This window comes from Cryptomeria japonica, chromosome 5 (assembly GCF_030272615.1).
Source record: "Cryptomeria japonica chromosome 5, Sugi_1.0, whole genome shotgun sequence".
NCBI classification, from domain to species: domain Eukaryota; kingdom Viridiplantae; phylum Streptophyta; class Pinopsida; order Cupressales; family Cupressaceae; genus Cryptomeria; species Cryptomeria japonica.
In genome coordinates this window covers 722,192,401-722,211,896 of record NC_081409.1, presented here as the reverse complement: position 1 = coordinate 722,211,896, position 19,496 = coordinate 722,192,401, and the positions used below count along the sequence as shown (strand labels likewise).

General features: G+C 33.3%; 1 protein-coding gene across 1 annotated transcript; it reads right to left on the bottom strand.

The window, feature by feature from the left end:
• Positions 1-15,685: 15,685 nt before the first annotated feature.
• Positions 15,686-18,733, bottom strand: LOC131032843 (protein SRG1). Its single transcript, XM_057963920.2, has 4 exons — positions 18,294-18,733; positions 17,677-17,918; positions 16,315-16,639; positions 15,686-16,121 (listed from the first exon to the last, which is right to left on the bottom strand). Exons 1-4 carry the CDS (start codon positions 18,561-18,563, stop codon positions 15,873-15,875), a joined length of 1,086 nt encoding a protein of 361 aa, XP_057819903.2. The 5' UTR covers positions 18,564-18,733; the 3' UTR covers positions 15,686-15,872.
• Between the last annotated feature and the right edge of the window lie 763 nt (positions 18,734-19,496).

Here is a 19,496-nt window from a genome sequence, read left to right as displayed (position 1 = left end):
GTGTCTTATTTGTTTTAGTGATGTTTTAAATAAATGGTACACTTGGTTAATGTCCTATGTATAAGTATTAGGGATTACACTATCCACTTAGTACTATTGTCACCAAGGAAAATCTCTCCTCCATCATAGGCTAAATATATTAAACTTATTTTTATTATCAAAAGAAGAAGTTGTATAAATAAGCCAAGCACTGATACTAATATTGTTACTAGAAATAAATAAAAAATCACTATTGGTATCATAAAAATATTTCTTTGTGGGGAAATATTTAGATGATAAGCCTTAGCTCCTTTGTAGACACTTCATTAGACATAATATTTGATCAGTTTAGTATCTTACACTATAAAAATTTCTTTACCTATAATTTTTTGTTATATGAATATTATTATGTTTTGTATCTTATTTTCTAGAAGATTTTTCTTCTAGAATAATCTTTGTATTTCTTTTAATATACTTAATGAAGGATAATTCAATTTTTTTTTGTTGAGAAATATGTTTCTTGTTAGTTTTGTTCTTTTTTACCCATTTAAATTGGTATCTAAGACAAAGGATCTTGGCCTTGGATTTGGTATCCTTGAATGCTCATTAACCTTTACCAAGTACCTCCCTCTTTGGTTATCATAGATCTAGACTCCTTGAGGATTTCTTTTGGTACTTCCTTCTAGGTATTAATTCATTGAATGTTCTAATGTATAAGACAATTGAGAGGTGGGGGGCGGGGTTAATCAATTGTACAAAAAAATCTAAAATCTTTATCTAAAACTAGATTCTCTACAACTTAACTTTATCACTTAATCCACAAAAATATGTGAGTGTGAAAGAACATAAAAAATAGAATACACCATACATAATGAAACATTAGATTTTATGTGGAAAACCCTATTAAGGGAAAAACCACGAAGAATGTTATTCTCAATATATGAACAACTATTAGGGTGACACCAGTTAAGGTGATTTTTACAAAGAAAGACTCACCCCTAGAGGCTCATTGCTAGAGGGCTCACTTCTTGGAAGAAAGAAAGAAGGGCTCACTACCTAGATGAAGAAGAATAAAATTGAAAGAATCCACCACTAATGCACATTTGCAACCATAAGATTTGTAGATACCTTTGGCTCACTACTTTAGGTAGCCAACACATGAAATTCCACATTTCTCAACACTTATCACCAACTCAACCAACACTCATCAAATGATCAGGGAGATAGATCCTCTTTCATACACCTTCATCGCATTCAACTTTCTTTCACAACACATATTTGATTTCCCTTCACACATCCATACTGTAACACCCCGCCTCACATACAAATAATGCAACTCCAATTATTACATGTTTTTATTCAATAGATAGTTAGATAGATCATGAGATTTTAAATGATATAATTTTATGTCAATACTCTTGATATTCCCTAGTAAACAAGATGAAAATTGATGGAAAATAAAACGAATTGTTATTGTGGTCTAACTATGCTTTTGAATGTGTTTGCTATGTGCAGGAAAGTAATATGGAATAAGGAAGAAATATATATTTCAAATCAATTTCCCCTTTGACAAGCTATAAGGTCAACTATTGTTTACTTAGAAGGAAATAGGGATTTATTATTAGATAAAGATGTGTTTATGAGGTTTATTATTGTGGGTCTTTAATGAGTGTTTTTTGAGTCAATGATCATGTTTTAAGAATAAAAATAGACAATGGTGAGGTCAAATGGCGAGGTCATAAAAATGGGGGGTTTTTGGGCGTTCTAAGCTCAATGTTGAGGTCATTTTGAGGTCAAAATGCCTAGAAACAAGAAAGATACCCTAGATCCAAACTAAAACCTTTGAAAAAGAATTGAAACCCTTGCCTCCAGAGAAAATCTTCTGAAAAGAAATCAGGGACAAGCAATAATAGATGAAGGCTCTGATACCATGAAGAAGTTGAGGAAATACAACTTCAGAGATCCCAATAAAACCTGCATGCAAATACCTGTCACAAGAGAAGAATGGAGGCACATAAAGCAAAAAAGCATAAATGCTCTGAAGAAGGAGATTATCATTCAGAAAGAGAATCAATTGAATGAACAAGTACAATACATTCCTTATAAAAGGATAATAGCAACCCTAAAGGTGTGCAACCCTAAATATGTGCAACCCTAAAGAAACCCTAAAGGGATAATGTGTATTTAATAATTAGAATGATTATTAAATACCTACAATATTTATTAAATGCTTAATTTTAGCTTAAGCGTAGAGTTTAATAGACTAATAATTAAATAAATAATTATTAGCTAATACAAGATAACTCTAACATATGTGAAAGAGTAATTAATAATCACTAGCTTCTAAGCGATAGGAAAAAACCTTTTTCCCGTCCAACTTGAAAAACCGTCCCAAAAGATTAAACCAAAAAATGACTTAAATATGTATATGTTTCTTGCCGGCTTTTACATAAACAATCAAATACATAACAAGAAATTGTTATGTCCCTTATTTATCACGTTATGGAGTGAATAATATATTTTCTTTGTTCCTATTTCAATGCATTGAAAGATACTTATCTAACTTTAAAAAAAAAAAACATCACACAAAGCAATACCCAAGTTGGGTAAGAAAAAGAGTTAATAATGTTTCCATTAGGATTGGCTAGTCTGCTCATACAGAAGAAAAATGTCTTGTGATTCAATTCTTCGCATCTTGTATTTTAATATGATGATAGATTGTTGGCTTTTAAGCCAAAGTTGAAATAATCATGGTATATGCCTTGAACTCTTAATTCCCATAAAAATGATATGTTCATTTGCACTCGAGGCTGGTGCCTTTGTTCCGAGATGAAGCTCAAGTATCTAAGAAGGCTAAAACAGTCGACTTACACGTCAACACAAAACCAACATAATGAACTCATAAGTTGGCTATATAGCCATTTGAATTTTTTATGCCAAATTACATCATAATTGTGTAGTTTTATTTTCCTCACCAATCCATATATATTCGTAAGTATAAAGAATGTATATATATATATGTACATATGTTCATTTATATGTATTTTTCATATATGTATACATATATACATCATAAACAATCGTACATTCATTTATATAAGTATTTAGTATGCAATTAAAACAATATTTGATAATAATAATAATAACAATCAATAATAAATATGAAATTAAAGGATTATGAGATTATGTTTAAGAAACAAATTAATCCAACCAAAGTATAGGTCTAAGTTTGATGACAAGGTCAATGTAGATTCAAACTAACACAAACCTGACGAAACACAAGGAATTCAATCAAAGATTTGATGAAGGATAACTTAAACCTAGGTGAATGTGTACAAAGACTCAAATGGCAACTCTCTCTCTCTCTCTCTCTCTCTCTCTCTCTCTCTCTCTCTCTCTCTCTCTCTCTCTCTCTCTCTCTCTCTCTCTCTCTCTCTCTCTCTCTCTCTCTCTCTCTCTCGTGCGCGCTCACAGACGGGGTTGTTTGTCCTGCAACCATCTTAGAACCACAACTGTAATTAACTCATAACATGTAATCATCTTCAATATATTGAAAAACAATGCACTAAGGTAAAACATTCCATACATGAAAGCTCATTAAAACTCATTCGTTTGATATAAACCATATTCAAATGTGAATTAACCACAAAATTTCTATAGAAATAAAAACATAAACAATATCATAAGAAAGGATGTAACAATACTAATCATGCATCTTAAAATTTAAGAAAAAACTCCTCATACATTTAAAACTTATTCAATCATTAACTATGAAAAACGAGTAGTACCAATAAGGTTTTTGATTTTTTGATCCACAGTTTAGATATTAGATTTTTCATTTTTATAAATGAAAGAGTGACCAAATGGGGTTCACACCTGAGAACAAAGATATAACTACTCAGCCAAGAATACAATGGCAGCATAAACCAGTCAACATCATTTCCTTGGATCCCAAACCTTCCACTCAAACACCTCCCAACGTGTACACAGATAATGTGACTAGTTCTACATATCCATTTCAATGGCACGATTTGCTAGTTTGTTTTCCCGATTTTGAGTCATTCTATTATCCCAACTTGTGAACGTGATTTTGGTGAAGATATTAGATTTGCTGCTTATGAGGAGTGAAAAACTTTATATTCTTATAATGTATATTTTAGATCAATAATACATTCTTTCCAAAAATTTCATTACTACTTTCAAACAACATGATTGTATTTTTGTTGTGGCATGTCACTTTTATAAGATGGAAATCTTTGTGTTTTGTAAGAAGACTATTGATTCTCTTAAGATTGTAGAGTAATTTATGGTATTAGTTTGGTTTTCTCTTTCTATTATTTGTTATGATCGTGATTTTATATTTTTAGTCAGTTGTGAAAATCACTTTGGAAGCACTTGGGGCATTAAATTTGATATTCTATATATTTTTTGTCACTAAAAATGGTCAAATTGAAGTGTTGAATAAGAATTTAGTTCATTGTCTTAAGATATACTACAACAATAATAAATTGTGGGATAACTATCTTCATAAGGTCACAAATGCCTTCACAGACCACTCTCCTTTTGAGGTATGTTATGGAAATCAACCTTGTGCTCCATATAAGAGTCTAATTAGTCTCTCTATAGATTCTTCATCACACCAACAAAAGGAACAAGACCGAGCTTTTTTAGTTAATTCCAAATATAACAAAGATCCATGCACAAGTCCAAGCATCTCTTTAAACTTCTCGAGCTAACTATGAGGAAATTTATGATAAGCGTTGCATCCCTTATAAATTCATAAATGGGGTTTCAAATGTTAGCATCATAATCACAAGTCTATCATCTATAGGCCTTATACCATTATCTAAGAGATAGGAGATAATGCCCTTGAACTTGACCTTCCATCCAAGCTTGGAATCCATGATGTGGTTAATGTTAATCAACACAAGAAGCATGATTCACCTCACTTGAAAGATGAAGTGGCTCTACCTCATCTTGAGCATAATATTATGAATTTTTAGCCTCCTTTGGATGTAGATACTATTTTTGAGGTTCACACACACTTTTCTAGGGATGAGATTATCACTACATACTCGATTGGTCATAAGGATAACCTATTGACCTAAGCCAAGTGGATATCACTAGCATCTTTTGTGTATAATTTTCCTCATATTAAGGAGAAATCGGGGACACTTTCTCTAAACAAGGAGGAATTATTAAGGCTTAGCCCCTTTATTAGACAAAATATTTTATTTATTAGTAATTTAGCGTATAACATGATTTTAACTTATAATTATTGGTTAGTTTAATTTTACTAGATTTCGTATTCAATTCTTAGGATTCTTATTCTTCTATAACCATCTTTTTATTTATTTATTTAAATAGACTCATTGAAGGATGATTCATTTTTTCTTTGTTAAGATTGTTGGTGTAATTATTTATTCATGTTGGATATAATTACACTTTACTTAAGTTCACTTAAGTACATGCATATCATAGTAGTTTTCATATGAGACACCTAGGGAGATGTGCTACATTGGGATAGTGTGTTGTAGGAGATTTCCACCTTTTATGGTGTGATCTTGTTATTACTTTATCATATCCACTTATTGTGGGATGATAATTCTACCTTCGGTGGGTGATCCACCTTATGTGGAATATTTTATTGTTTCTCCTACCTACCACACCTATTTCCTACCTAACCTTGTTTCTCATTGAGCCACATGTCATGTTTGTGTGCTCACATATCCATATAGCCTTGCCTATATAAGCAGGCTCATATACATTGTATGTAAGAAGTTTTGATAATCGAGTTGATTAGTATTTTCATGTTGATAGGATATAGTTTATTCCTATAATATATTTTGTACTTTCAGTGAGTTCTAGATCTTGGCAAAATCTCACATGGTATCAGAGCCTAAAGGGCTTCATTAATAAGTCTTTTAGAGACATTATGGAGGCTTCTATTTTTGGATATGTGGAGGTGCTATTTTGGGGGCATCCTACAACGATTTGGATGTCACAGCTGCGTCCGAGAGGCAGTTTCCATGAAAATTGAGTATAAACTCAGCCTATTTTGAATAAAGTCATTTTTGGAGGAAAAATTAGCCTATACGGCTAGTAAGGTACAATTTTTTTGAAAAAAAAAAAAATTTCTGAAAAAAAAAATTATTATATTCAATTTTATTTTATTCGCAAAAAGTTTTTTTTTTTAATTGTAAATTTTTTTTATTATTTAAAAAATCAAAAAAATTATTATTATATTTTTGGGGGGTCCACAGACTCCCCCCCCCGTGAGTTGATTTCTCCTTTCTGGTCACCGGCTTCCCGTGCCACTTTGGTCAAGTTTCTGCCGACTCCCGGTCTCTCGTGGTCTCGTGGTCTCCAATAATCTCCATTGCTTTCCTCTCATCGGCGATCTCCTTGCCATCAACTACCTGACCCTGCCCGATCCCACCACAACACCAACGTCAACACAAAGAGACACATCAGTGCCTAGCTGGTGCCACCTATCTACCCAGTCACTAGGCTGACTCATTTGACACCTCAACAACCATGCAAACACCACCTTTGCATCCGTACTGTACGACAAACATAGTCAACAAGCCACCTCACTGCCAAGTAAGAACCGTGTTTGTGCCACATTGGATTCCGTACGCCATGTCAGTAGTGACACGTCATATTCTGTACAGTATGTAACCAATCGTAGACTGCCACATGTCATTTCCATACGGTTAGCCAAAAGGAGTGACAACCATTTTGACGGGCATATGATCGTCAATTTGAATGCAGTAAAATGTTGACTGTAGCACACGTCAACAATTTTTGAAATTTTTTGGACCCCCTCTCATTTGGCTTTTTGATTTCGCAATCCAACTTCAGGAGGCCATAACTTGCTCATATTTGCTCCTTTTTTAGTGCAATTTTTTTTTTAAATGGGTTAATTTTTTGTGCTCTTCGTAGTGGTGGAGGAATTTTCTGATTTTGATGGACAAATTTTTTAGAATTTGCAGATTCTCATGACTATCCCTGTCTAATCCCCGATTTTGCAACTTCAAAAGCTTCGTTTGGGGTCATACGACCTCCTTTTTAGGTGCCATTTTTTTTAAAGTGCATAATTTTTTGTCTACTTTCATAATCTGCCCTTATTTTGCAGTGATTTTGAGTAGAAATTGTACTTTTGGTATTTGGTCATTTTTGGCCTATTTGGTACTTGCATTTTTCTTGGATCTCAGATTAGACCACTTGCAATATTTGTTGAAGTCTCTTATATTTCATTTTGAGAAGTTGTAAAGTTGAAATGAGAAGTCCACGTTGTCTTATTTTGCAAGTGGCCCACTGTATATGCACTGAGTATAAAGTGCCAAATCATCATTTTTGGGGGTTTCTTGATTGAGTGAATTTAGGGGGGTGTCTTGTGTGATTGTGCCTCTCTCTATCTTGTGTTTTTTTTCATTTTGGTGCTATGGATTCTCCTAAATTTCCACCTTTAACTCCTCATAATTATGTATCATGGAAGATAAAGGCATGGAGTAAACTAATGGAAAAATGACTCATTCATTATGTAAATGAAACTAGAACATCACCACCTAATCCTAAGGATAATCCTAATGCTCAAATTGAATGGCTTAGTAAGAATGCTATGGCACTTGGAACATTAAGACAGTATGAATCAAATGACCTCATTTTTCACATTGAGAAGTGTACAACAATGAAAGAGGCTTGGGATATTTATGAGAAATTGTATGGTCAAGTTGATGAGATTAAAGGCTACAAGTTTGATAGTGAAATCACAACATTGGATCCCAAGGATCTTGATACAATCCAAGATTATGTCACAAATGCAAATGAGCTAAGAGCAAAGCTAAATGATTGTGAAATTGACAAAAAGGATGCTCAATTGGTTTATAACTTGTTGGACAAGCTTCCTTTAGAGTATGCAACTTTATTATCTAGCTTTCACAACCATAGGTTAACTCAAGGTTCCTCTTACACTTCTCCCTCATTTGATGCATTCACGAAAATGTTGATACTTGAGCAATCTAAGCTAACTAAGATGGGGATTCTCAAATCTTCAAAGTCACAAGCATTGGTGGCTAATAAGGGGAATCAAAGCAATCAAGGAAAATGAAAGAATCAAAAGTAACCTAAGTACAAACCATAACAAGATGGAGCACAATCATCCTCTCCACAACAAGGTGATTCTACATCCTCACCTAAGAGGAAACCATATAAGGACAATCTTTTTTGTGCATATTGCAAGAAGTTAGGACATGATGAACATCATTGTTACAAGAAGGATATTGATGAGTTGAAGCATCTTCTTGAGAAGAACAAAATCAACCTACCTTCTAGAATGTCTATATCAGCTTCTTCTTCCAAAGAAAAGGATAAAGGAAAGGATAACTCTTTTGGGATAGATAAAGGAAAGGGACAAGCTATTTGTGCTACTACAAGTCATGATTCAGGGAGATGGCTTCTAGATTCAAGGGCTTCTCATCATATGACATCATCGCAGTCTATGTTCTCTTCATTTAAGACTTGCCACATGCAGTAGATTTTGATGGGCTATCATACCTACATGGATGTGATTGAGAAATGATCTATTGCCCTTGGGGATAAATCCTTCAATGATGTGTTGTGTGTACCCCATTTGACAAACAATCTTCTTTCCATCTATCAAATCACACATGGGGCAAAAAGGAAAACTGTGGAGTTCACACCAGATTCAATTATCAATAGAGACTTAGAGACTAGGGCTATCATTGCGACTGGGGTGGTTGATCATACATCTCATTTTCACTCCTTTTCACACTTTGGTCCTATTGATGAGGTTGATTCTTCCTATGTTGATGATTCAGATTTTGAGGAGAACTTTGGGTATTTGAACTTGGGGATTCTCACATGTGACCCCATTCTTGAGCCTTGCATTTCATCTCCTCCTATTGATATCACATAACCTATTGCACCTGATGATGCAGCTAGTGCGATAGTTTTTCCTTATTGTGATTCAGTGCAACAGGATATTCCTTATCTTCCAGCTTCAGTTGATTGGATGTGTACTTGATAGACATTGCAGGTTTGTTTGTGGAGTCCTACATTGCAGATTTGGCAGACATCATTGATGACATTCATCTTCTCTTTGATGAAGATGATTCTTCTTTGATTTTTGAGGGAACACTCTGACCCTCTTGTGCATTCTCTACATGATCATTCTTTAGAGGTTGGCATGATTGCGGATACTTTTGTATAGCAGTTGGAGGAGGTCTCTTTATCCTTGGAGGAGACATGCGAGTCTTTGGGTATTGTTCTACATTCTTCTCCACTCGATCTTGGAGTGCCTTTTTTAGCAATGTGGAGAAGTTCACCACCTTTGGAGGGGGTATCTTTCAACATCAACATGGGGACACTTGAGCAGTTTTCAAAAATTCCATTCATCATGCATTTTTTGCCTACATATTCCCTTCATGATTCGGGAGACTTGATGGATACACCTTTGGTTTTGTTTCCTCCTAAGGGGAGGAACGTTGTTCGACATTCGTGGAGAAGTTTCTTCATTCATCTTCGAGCTTCTACCATTGGTGCAGATTCTCCATTGAGGGGGGGCTACCTAGTCTCTTTTCTTCTCTCATATGGGGGGGACTTTTTCCTCACTTGGGGTTTTGTCCTTCTCATACTTCTTTGAGAGTTTCCTTGTATATAGTTTTCATCTCTCTTTTGGGGGAGGTTTTTTTCCCATTGGGTTTTTCTCTCTTTCCCCACTTTAGGAGAGATTGCATTGGTTTGTGTGCATTTGCATTTGTACATGGGTACCTAACATGGCCTTGTAGTCGAGACCCATTTTGCATTGCTTAGTTGCATTATAGACTTAAGTGCATTCCTCTAAGTTACATTTAAGGGAGGGTGTCAATGTAATTATTTATTGATGTTGGATATAATTACACTTTACTTAGGTACATGCATATCATAGTAGCTTGCATATGAGACACCTAGGGAGATGTGCTACATTGGGATGACATGTTGTAGGATATTTCCACCTTTTATGGTGTGATCTTGTTATTACTTTATCATATCCACTTATTGTGGCATGATAATTCCACCTTCGGTAGGTGATCCACCTCATGTGGAATATTTTATTGTTTCTCCTACCTAACACACCTATTTCCTACCTACCCTTGTTTCTCATTGAGCCACATGTCATGTTTGTGTGCTCACGTATCCATATAGCCTTGCCTATATAAGCAGGCTCATATACATTGTATGTAAGAACTTTTGATGATCCAGTTGATCAGTATTTTCATCTTGATAGAATACAATTTATTCCTATCATATATTTTGTCTCTCTATTTTGTACTTTTCATTGAGCTCTTGATCTTGGCAGAATCTCACAAAGATTTTTCTCTTGTTAATTTTATTCTTGTGCGCTCATATCATAAGATTTCTTCTTATTTTTGTATTCCTTCTTCACATGCCCTCCCTTCGCATAGTTCCAACACTTTATTCTTCTCTTCCCTAGGTTATTTTTATTATCATTTATATTTGGAGATATACTTTTCCTTTTATCCTCTTTAGACCCTCATTGTTTCTTAAACATTCCCTAAGCATGCAAGACATTCTTCAAACCATTCATACATTTTCTTTCCATATCATCTTAAAAATATAGTAATGGTACTCTCTATTTTTATTTTTGCACTGCTACCACTAACAAGAACAATTTTTTTTTCAAGAATTAGGTAAATTAAAAAGAAATGAAATGCATCAATATTCATCTTGCATCTTAAAATATACAAAAAAAATTGATCTCTAATCAAATTAAAAGTATTTAAATGATTTGCAATAGGATTGCCATATTTTATTTTCAAGAATATAATCATTTTTTGAAATATAATTTATTTGTTAGGCTTTTGGTTCAGTAAATGCCACCTATCCTCTTCGATCTAGCTTTTAGGAAACAATTTCCTTAGAGACATTAAAAAATGGCTCCCTATCTATTCTTATCCAAACTTAGCTAGTCTTGATTAGATATTTTGGATGGATTTTTATCTTCTTCAATAGCTCTCTTCTTATTTGTTTCCTCAAAAAGATCTTCTATCTTTAACTCTCACATCTTGTTATTAGTGCCATTGAATTTATTAACATTCAAATGAGATATAAAGACCATGTTTTTCAATCTTTACAAAAATATACAAAATATATAATGTAAAAATTCCCACTATGTAACAATTAATAGAAATACACCCTTTTTATGTAGAACTTTTACCCTTGATACACAATGTTGGGAAACAAGGTTGAAGCTATAACAAAATCTTCTTCATAGTGTATGCAAATCTAATATTGTTTCTTATTACAAGATCACCATAATTTAATAATGTGTGAAGAGGCATACATACCTGAAATTTAAGAAAAATAAAGAGATAACCATATAAACATAGGATTTACATGGAGAAACCCTTTTAGGAAGACTATCTACTAGAGAAATGAGACATGTATTATATTAATTTTTAATATACATTATATACAATATCATCAACTACCACTCTAATATAGATATATATATATATATATATATATATATATATATATATATATATATATATATATATATATATATATATATATATATATCTCTTAAAACTACTATCCCATACCTCCAATATATAGGCAATGAGAGATCCCAAAACTAATTTTTTTTTTAACAATATAATAGACTTACTAAAACCAAGGTATCTCGTAATAACAAATGCTTACTTTGGACAACATCTTCTAGCAATAGTAAATACATCAATAAATTTACTTGTGTATCATTGAACATTAATTGCTTGACGACTCACATCCTCAACTGCAATGCTCTATTTTGCATATGAGTCACTAAATGGGGCCCTTATTTATCATTAAAATGTTTATAAATTCCTCCTCTAGCACTTGGGAATGGGATAATGTCTTAAATTAAATTAAAGTTAATTATAAGTGTCGCAATAACGCTCCACCTCCTTCATTGATGCATATAAAAAACAATGCCAAGACTCATGGAAATCTAGATTACAAAATATTTCTCTAGTTACACCCTAGGTATTCTTGTACACCTTCCAGGAGTGTCAAGACACTTAAAATATATATAAGATTGTATTCCAATGAAACCTTAATCTTAACAACCCCCAATGTAAGAAAGTAGCTATTTAGCACTTGGATTAATCATGTGAGTGGAATAATGTGAGATGTAAATACGAAATCTTGTATCAAGGGACATGATCCATATGGTAAAGAATATTTAAGGAACAAAAGTCTGTGAAGGGGAAAATTATGATGCTAATCATGTATAAAAATATGGCAATGCCAGAGTAAATATAAAGGGGGTTGAATGATGTCCCTCAACTAAACTCAACGTTTATTACTATAAGACTATAGTGAAAGTGAAATAATGCAATAAGAAGCCTTTAAGGCATAGTAAATATTATGAGATAAATTATAGTGTCAATCATGCCAATAATAAATGTGAGGAACATGTGTAAATAAGACATTTAAAGGCACACACAAATCTATATCTTAGATGCTAAAAATAGTACATTCTACGATAGTTATAATAGAGGCATGATGAAATGATAAGCTATTTGGTTATGTAGTAATATATACAAATTTAAAATATAATTTTTAAGTTATTTTCCCCTCCAAGATGGACATTGGATTTTGTGGGTTAAGTTGGGTGTAAGAAAACATTTTAAGTTTTATTTAGTAACTATCAATTCATGTTTTACAATAATCTCGGTATGAACTTTGGATTTATAATGGACTCTCTTGGAGAATTTCACTCAAGATTACATTGTAGCATAATGATTTGTAAAAGTTTTAACCTTTTATATTTTGTGTTGATTGTAGGTTACAATTTTTAATCTTTTGTATTTTGTGTTGATTGTAGGTTGCAAGTGAAATCATAATGCATAGTTGCTGGTGTAGTTGGAGTGGATTGTGAATTGCTACTATAGAAGTGCATGTTTTTATGGTTTTGAGTCTTCCTAGCTATAGACTTTGGGAGATTCATCATACAATTTGGAGTAGTTGGGTGTTCTATAGTGTTATGTTGTTGGTGAAGTCTATGCGCAAGTGGGTTATTATTTGGTGGGGTGTGTTGTGGGCTATTTTTTAGTTGTAAGAGTGGCTTAAAATGATTTATTTTTAATTTTATATCTAATTCAAGTTTTGGAGGCTCTTTCTATTTTAGCTTCAAATAAAATAGTAAAGGCTTTGCAATGTGTTCTTTGTAGTTTGTTGAGTGAGGATTTGTAAGTGTATTTCCATATTTTATTATTGTTATAGATGTCATAGTTCTTGTTGGTGTATTAGTATTTTTGGTGTTAATAGATCAAATTATGTCAATATGACAAGTCCTGGAAGATGTTATGTGAATATTGTTGTAATTAGATGCAAGATTGATGAATAAATTGACAAGGCAATGTGTGTATGTCTCTATATGTCCATAAATAATTTGAGCATGGTTGAAAAATATTTTATATCATGTTTATTGTAGATTTTATTATTTTCAGATAATTTTAAATATTTTATGTGTGATATTATAGTGGTATTAGAGAAATGATCTTGACAGCATGTAGATTCTTATAATGATTGATTTTTTTGAGTGATAGGGAACTTAGCTACCATAAAAGAGAACTAAAGAAGTTATAAAATCAAGGGACACTAGAACGTCATGAAAAATAAAATATAAAGACCATGAAGGATGTGGATGAAGGGAAAAAGTTCCTTGTGGACACAATTAACCAATTAGTTCAATGTATGAAAATCAATGTCAATAGTGGCAATAACAATTGAGGAGCAAATACTTTAGATAAACTTAATAATGGAAGAGGGACAAGAAAAGTAGTTACACATATTTCAAGAGTTGGATCCAATCCCAAGTTTATTCAATGAGTAGAAGATATTTCAGATGTAGAAACTAAACTTCAAGATGATATTTCAACTTGCTATATCGAATATAGAGCACTTTCACCACAAATTAAGGAGGTAATGTAATTAACAAACTATATGACACTGAGGAAGACCAATGGTGTAGCAAATAAAGAGACAAGGGTGCAAAGAAAACCAAAGGATTTGGATCTCACTTTGGGAAATTAACTCTTTCTACTTTTGATGGTTCAAGGGAAACTACTACAAGGGCTTGGTTGTAAAAGTTGGATACTTAGTTAGCTCTCAAACCAATAGTAGAAGATGAAAATATTAATTTTAACACCTTCCATCTTGAATCTATAGCTCATGGTTGGTGGTACCATGAGTTGATTATCTGGTATCATAATCTCATCCATGCATATAAGGAATTAAATAGGAGGTTGATTGAAAGATTTGATAGGAAAGATCCTAAAGTGCATTTTCTTGAGTTAGTTCAACTCAAGAAAAGAGAGAATGTGAAATATTATGTTGTTGATATTTAGACTCTCTATTATTGCAATTGATATATCAAAGAAAAGGATTATTTGAACATCTTAGGGCTTTAGTGAGAGCTTTCAATCATATATCTCTACAACAAGCTTTTATGAAGTCCTTTGATATAGAGATGATAGTTCCTCAATAAAAAACTTATTATGGACCACCATTTTGAAATAAATCCTAGGGAATGTATAAAAGAAAGTATTTTTTACACCCAAACAGAAGACCACAACCCCTTTTGTAGTAAAGAATATCAAAGAGGAGAATGAACATAAAAAGGAAGAGGCTATGTTTTTCTTGTACATAACCATTAGGCTCTAGGACACAAATGCCCTTATATATATATAAAGAGGAAACTATTGGTGGTACACTTACAACTCTTTTAGGATTACCCATGTATACTATCCTTATTATAGCTTGGGTATTGTTATTTCAATAAAGAGTAAATGTGTATAGATAGTGGGGACACCATCAATTTTTTTGATGAGGGCCTAGTATCAAAGACAAAATTGAAGATAGAAGAATTTGAAGGCTTTAATGTCATTGTAGTTGATGGATTTACTTTTCCTTGTACCAAAATGATCAAACAACTCAACAAAACACTAGGAGGTTATGAGATATGTGATGATTTTTATGTTATTTGTATTGGAGAAACCAGTGTGGTTTCCAATATACAATGGCTACTTTCTCGAGGGGAGCACTCATAGAATTATTAGACTATTGAGCTCAAATTTATAGCGAATGGAAAAAATATTATACTCATAGGGATCTTGAATGGAACTCCATGAACAATTACAACAAAAAAAGATTTTTAGAAGAGGTCAAGTTGTATCAAAAAGCTATGTGATAATGGCTAAAAATCTACCCACATATAAGAAAAAACTCATCAGTTGATATTCAAAGAATCTTAGATAAGCATAGGGGAGAGGACCCAGTAGTTGTACATCCTAACTTTGCGCTTCTCAAAATCTTATATGAAAATTTCAAATCACTCCCAATTTTTTATAGCAGCTTACTTGGCAAGTCCCCTGCTTATAACTAATGTTTCAAGACCACATTATCAAGTATGGTGCCACATCAGCATGTTTTTCGCCAAGGTGTCCAAAACAGCCCCCCCAAAAAGTGAGACTAATAGTCATGCAAAAGAGGCCCCTATACTTGTGCAGCTGATGTGGCATCACATGATTGGTTACTTTTTACAACTAATGGTACATTTCATAGCAATAACAACTTTAAAGTCACAATTATTTGTACAATGTATTGTAATTATTAATATATAAACACACTCATATTAGAATTTTATGACATTGAATGCAGATCTTTATTTCTTTATATTAAAAAAGATTTAAACTCAACACCATATAAAAGTCTACTACATAAATTTTGCCATCATACCAAATATCTTGTAACAAAATGGAGGCCTTCTCGATATTAACTATGAACCTATTCCAACATTGAACAAACTCAAATAAAAAAGGTTATGACTTGATTTTGACAAATTCAATATTCTTCTTCCCATCAAGTTTGTCAGAAGAGAAACGCCGCATATATTCTTCACGAATGAATCTTCTGTATCGACAGGGATGCAACTCATCTATGAGTTCAGGAACAGGACCCACCTCTGTTTCCTTACTTGGACCATAAAACATCGCAATGGAGATCCGATCTCTGTCAATGCTTGTAACCGCTCTGTGCTCAATGCTCTTATATATTCCGTTACTGATTACCTAAAAATCGAAACACAAAATGAAAATTTAGATCTGATACCTATCTGGTGGAATCAATCATCGCATTTATTAACAAGAACAGAGTAGGCCAATTTTGTTTAATACATGGAATATTATCGAAACAAGTTAATATACTTTGATAGTTTTTATAGATTGTTTTTGCTTAAAGAATAGTAAAATTCGTCGACATTACCTCAAGCATATCCCCAATATTGATAACCAGGGCACCAGGGATGGGTTGAACAGGAACCCATTCACCATCCTTACATATCTGTAGTCCCACGATTTCATCATCCTGTAACAACACTGTCAAACCATTTCCATCTGAATGAGGGCTGATTCCTAAAACTAGATCTGGTCTTGGGCAGGGTGGGTAGTAATTCATTCGCATCATCTGTCCCATTTTGCCACAAGCGTTAATGAAACAATCTGGTTTTAGCCCAACATTCTCTGATAGAAGGCGAAGAACTGTATTGCCAAGCTTTTGAGTTTCAGCAGCGTATTGATCCACAGTTTCTCTGCAAAAAAGTGGAAGTATAATCACATCGAAAATGAAAATGGTAGAAGTTAAAGGATAGGATATATGTCTGCTATACCCAGCAATTATTTTGAATGCACTGAAAAAAGAGAATTCAGGAAGTAAATATGATTTACATTCCTATAGCCATCAGAGACTTAGTACATCAAAAGAGGGAGACGGGGGAATTAATCCATTGATATTTTATCAACATGATCAATAAAATGATCAACCACATTACTTGACCATGTGCTTATGTTCTTACTATTGAAAGAGGGAAAAGTTAAGCATGAGAACTCAGAACTTTGGGTTCACATCAAAAGACCAGACCGAGCCACATTGTCACATTGTCTTAATAAACTAGGAAGCCAAAAGCACAGTAATGGAAAGCCAGTGTCACCATATTCCTTAGTGGATAAATAACTGACAAAAGAAGACAGATATGAATATTTTACATTACTTGCTGATGGCAGTTCCATAATGGAGGCTCTTCTATTTTTAGTATGATGTTTCACAGGAGGATTTAGAAAAGGAAACAGGTTTAAATATTAAAAGGGGAAGCAAGTTTATGTGCTGGAGACTTTGAGTGGTTAGTGGAGAGAAGGTATAAAAGTGTTGAACATGAAATAATACTGTTGACATTTGAACTAATCTAGGGAGTTTTTGAAGGCCAGATGACAGTCTGTGTAGAGATTTAATGTAATAAATCTTCTTCTGATAATGCTAGACGCAGAGTTCTGAAAACTGGGGCCTAAAGTTTTATGTAACAACCTACGCTTGACATGACCTATCACCTCTAAATCACTTCAAAAATTTCTTAGCACAACGATTTGAGAAAGTTATACTGCAAGTATAATCCCCCAAATAGTACGATTATCTGAGTTTGCCTTTTAAATTGTAGAGCACTAAATATGTCTATCATGTAAAACATATTTGGTGTAAGAGGCAATTGCATTACTCTTAATCATATATGATTTGAACATGATGTCAGGACCTCAATGGACTTATAACTGCCTAAATTGACAAATATTCAGGTACCTGAAATCGGCTGGCTGTGTTGGCCAAAAGCTCATTTTTCTTTTCTCTGGAGGGAGAGTTGCCAAGTGAATGGTATCTGCCCAATCCAGTATTTGATCATCTGTGGCCACAAAGCTCTGGCCATAGCCTTCACGCTCTTGCTTTTTGTACTTGAGCCTTTCTTCCAAAGGTAGTTGAATGAATTCCCTTACAATTCCCTTCATCCTTTCAGTCAGAGACACAGGAATTCCATGATTCACAGCCTGTCATAGAAAAATACATTCCATCTTAGCAGTTTGTTTTGAATCTCATCCCATCAATAGGGTAATTTGGAGAGGTCTTCTTAAAATCGTACTTCTGTACAAAAAGAGGGTAATTTAGAATATAGCCCTCCTGTAATTCTAATCTGGGTTACTTGCACTAATATAAGATGGTTCATTTAAACTGGTTAGGATACTGTTTCAGAATTGCCAAAGTTCTTGCCGTTTACCAATTAAAAAAAATAAAAATTGCCAAAGTTCTTGCCGTTTACCAATAAAAAAAAATTAAAAATTGCCAAAGTTCTTGTTATGTAAATTACTTCTTTCTAGCAATTGTTAATCTATTATGTAATTTATTATCAATTTTGATGTACCCACCTGAAAAAATCCCCATTCCTGGCATGCCATTCCAAGTTTTTCTAATTCCTTTTGCCTACAGAGATCTGAATCTCCCCAAAACATATCCATATCAATTATGGGAATGTCCAAATGATGAAGAGGAAAGGCATTTGGGCGCTCTTTCTCTGATCTGATATACCTTTGTGGAAGGTTGCGAAGGTTCTGAGATGCCAATTCCTGAACAATAGGAACTGAAAACCTTTTTGAAGTTCCATCAGATGGATCAGATACCAGAGCTGAATTAAACATGATACTTTTCTATTCTAAACAAGTCAGCTATTTGCTCTATACTCCTGAGTTATAACGCTGCACTCTCAACAGAATATGAGGACTCTCAGAAACGGTGTTGCAGAATATCCTATCCAGTGTTGAAAGTGGATGTTTGTGAGACGCAAGAGGATGTCAAAAGATGCTTGCCCTATCCAGAAAATATATTATAATAATAAAACAAAGTGGATGTAAAAAAGTTTGACCCACTAACTCAGGTTCCTTTACCCACAGCGGGGCACTGTCCATACACATTTTTTTATATTTAACTCCAACCTTTATAATTGGAAGATATTTATAGGTGTAAATGTATGAATAGGTATATATAATTTTATTGATTGGATATCATATACTCTTTTGGCAGTCACTTGTTTATTCGGAATTTTTTAATGTATCACTTGAGGCTCTACAATAAGATAAAAAGGTGGTTCAAACATCTAACAAGACATATCAAGTCTCATTATTAATCTTATTAATAGGGAGTAAAATGTTTGGAGGGTAAGAGATATCAGTTGTTGGTGTCTTATAATTTTGCTTAATACTTTTTAAAGATTATTGTTAAAGCTTTGGTCATTAGGACCAAACCTATGGTTTGGGAAATTGTCAGGGTTGAATAGACAAGATTCATTGTTGGCAGATTTATTCTCGATAACCTCATGCTTGCATGGGAGACTATTGAACGAGCTCAATAAATAGGACAAAATGTCACTCTGATCAAACTTGACTTTGACAAGGTTTATGATAGAATTTGTTGGAGCTTCATTCTTATAATGTTTCAATGGCTTGGATTTGGTCTTAAATTTTGAGCTCATGTTCAAATGCTTTTTCAAGATGTTGATGCTCAGATTATTATCAATAATATGATAACAGATCCATTTCTTTTACAAAGATCAATTCAACAAAGTTGTCATTTAG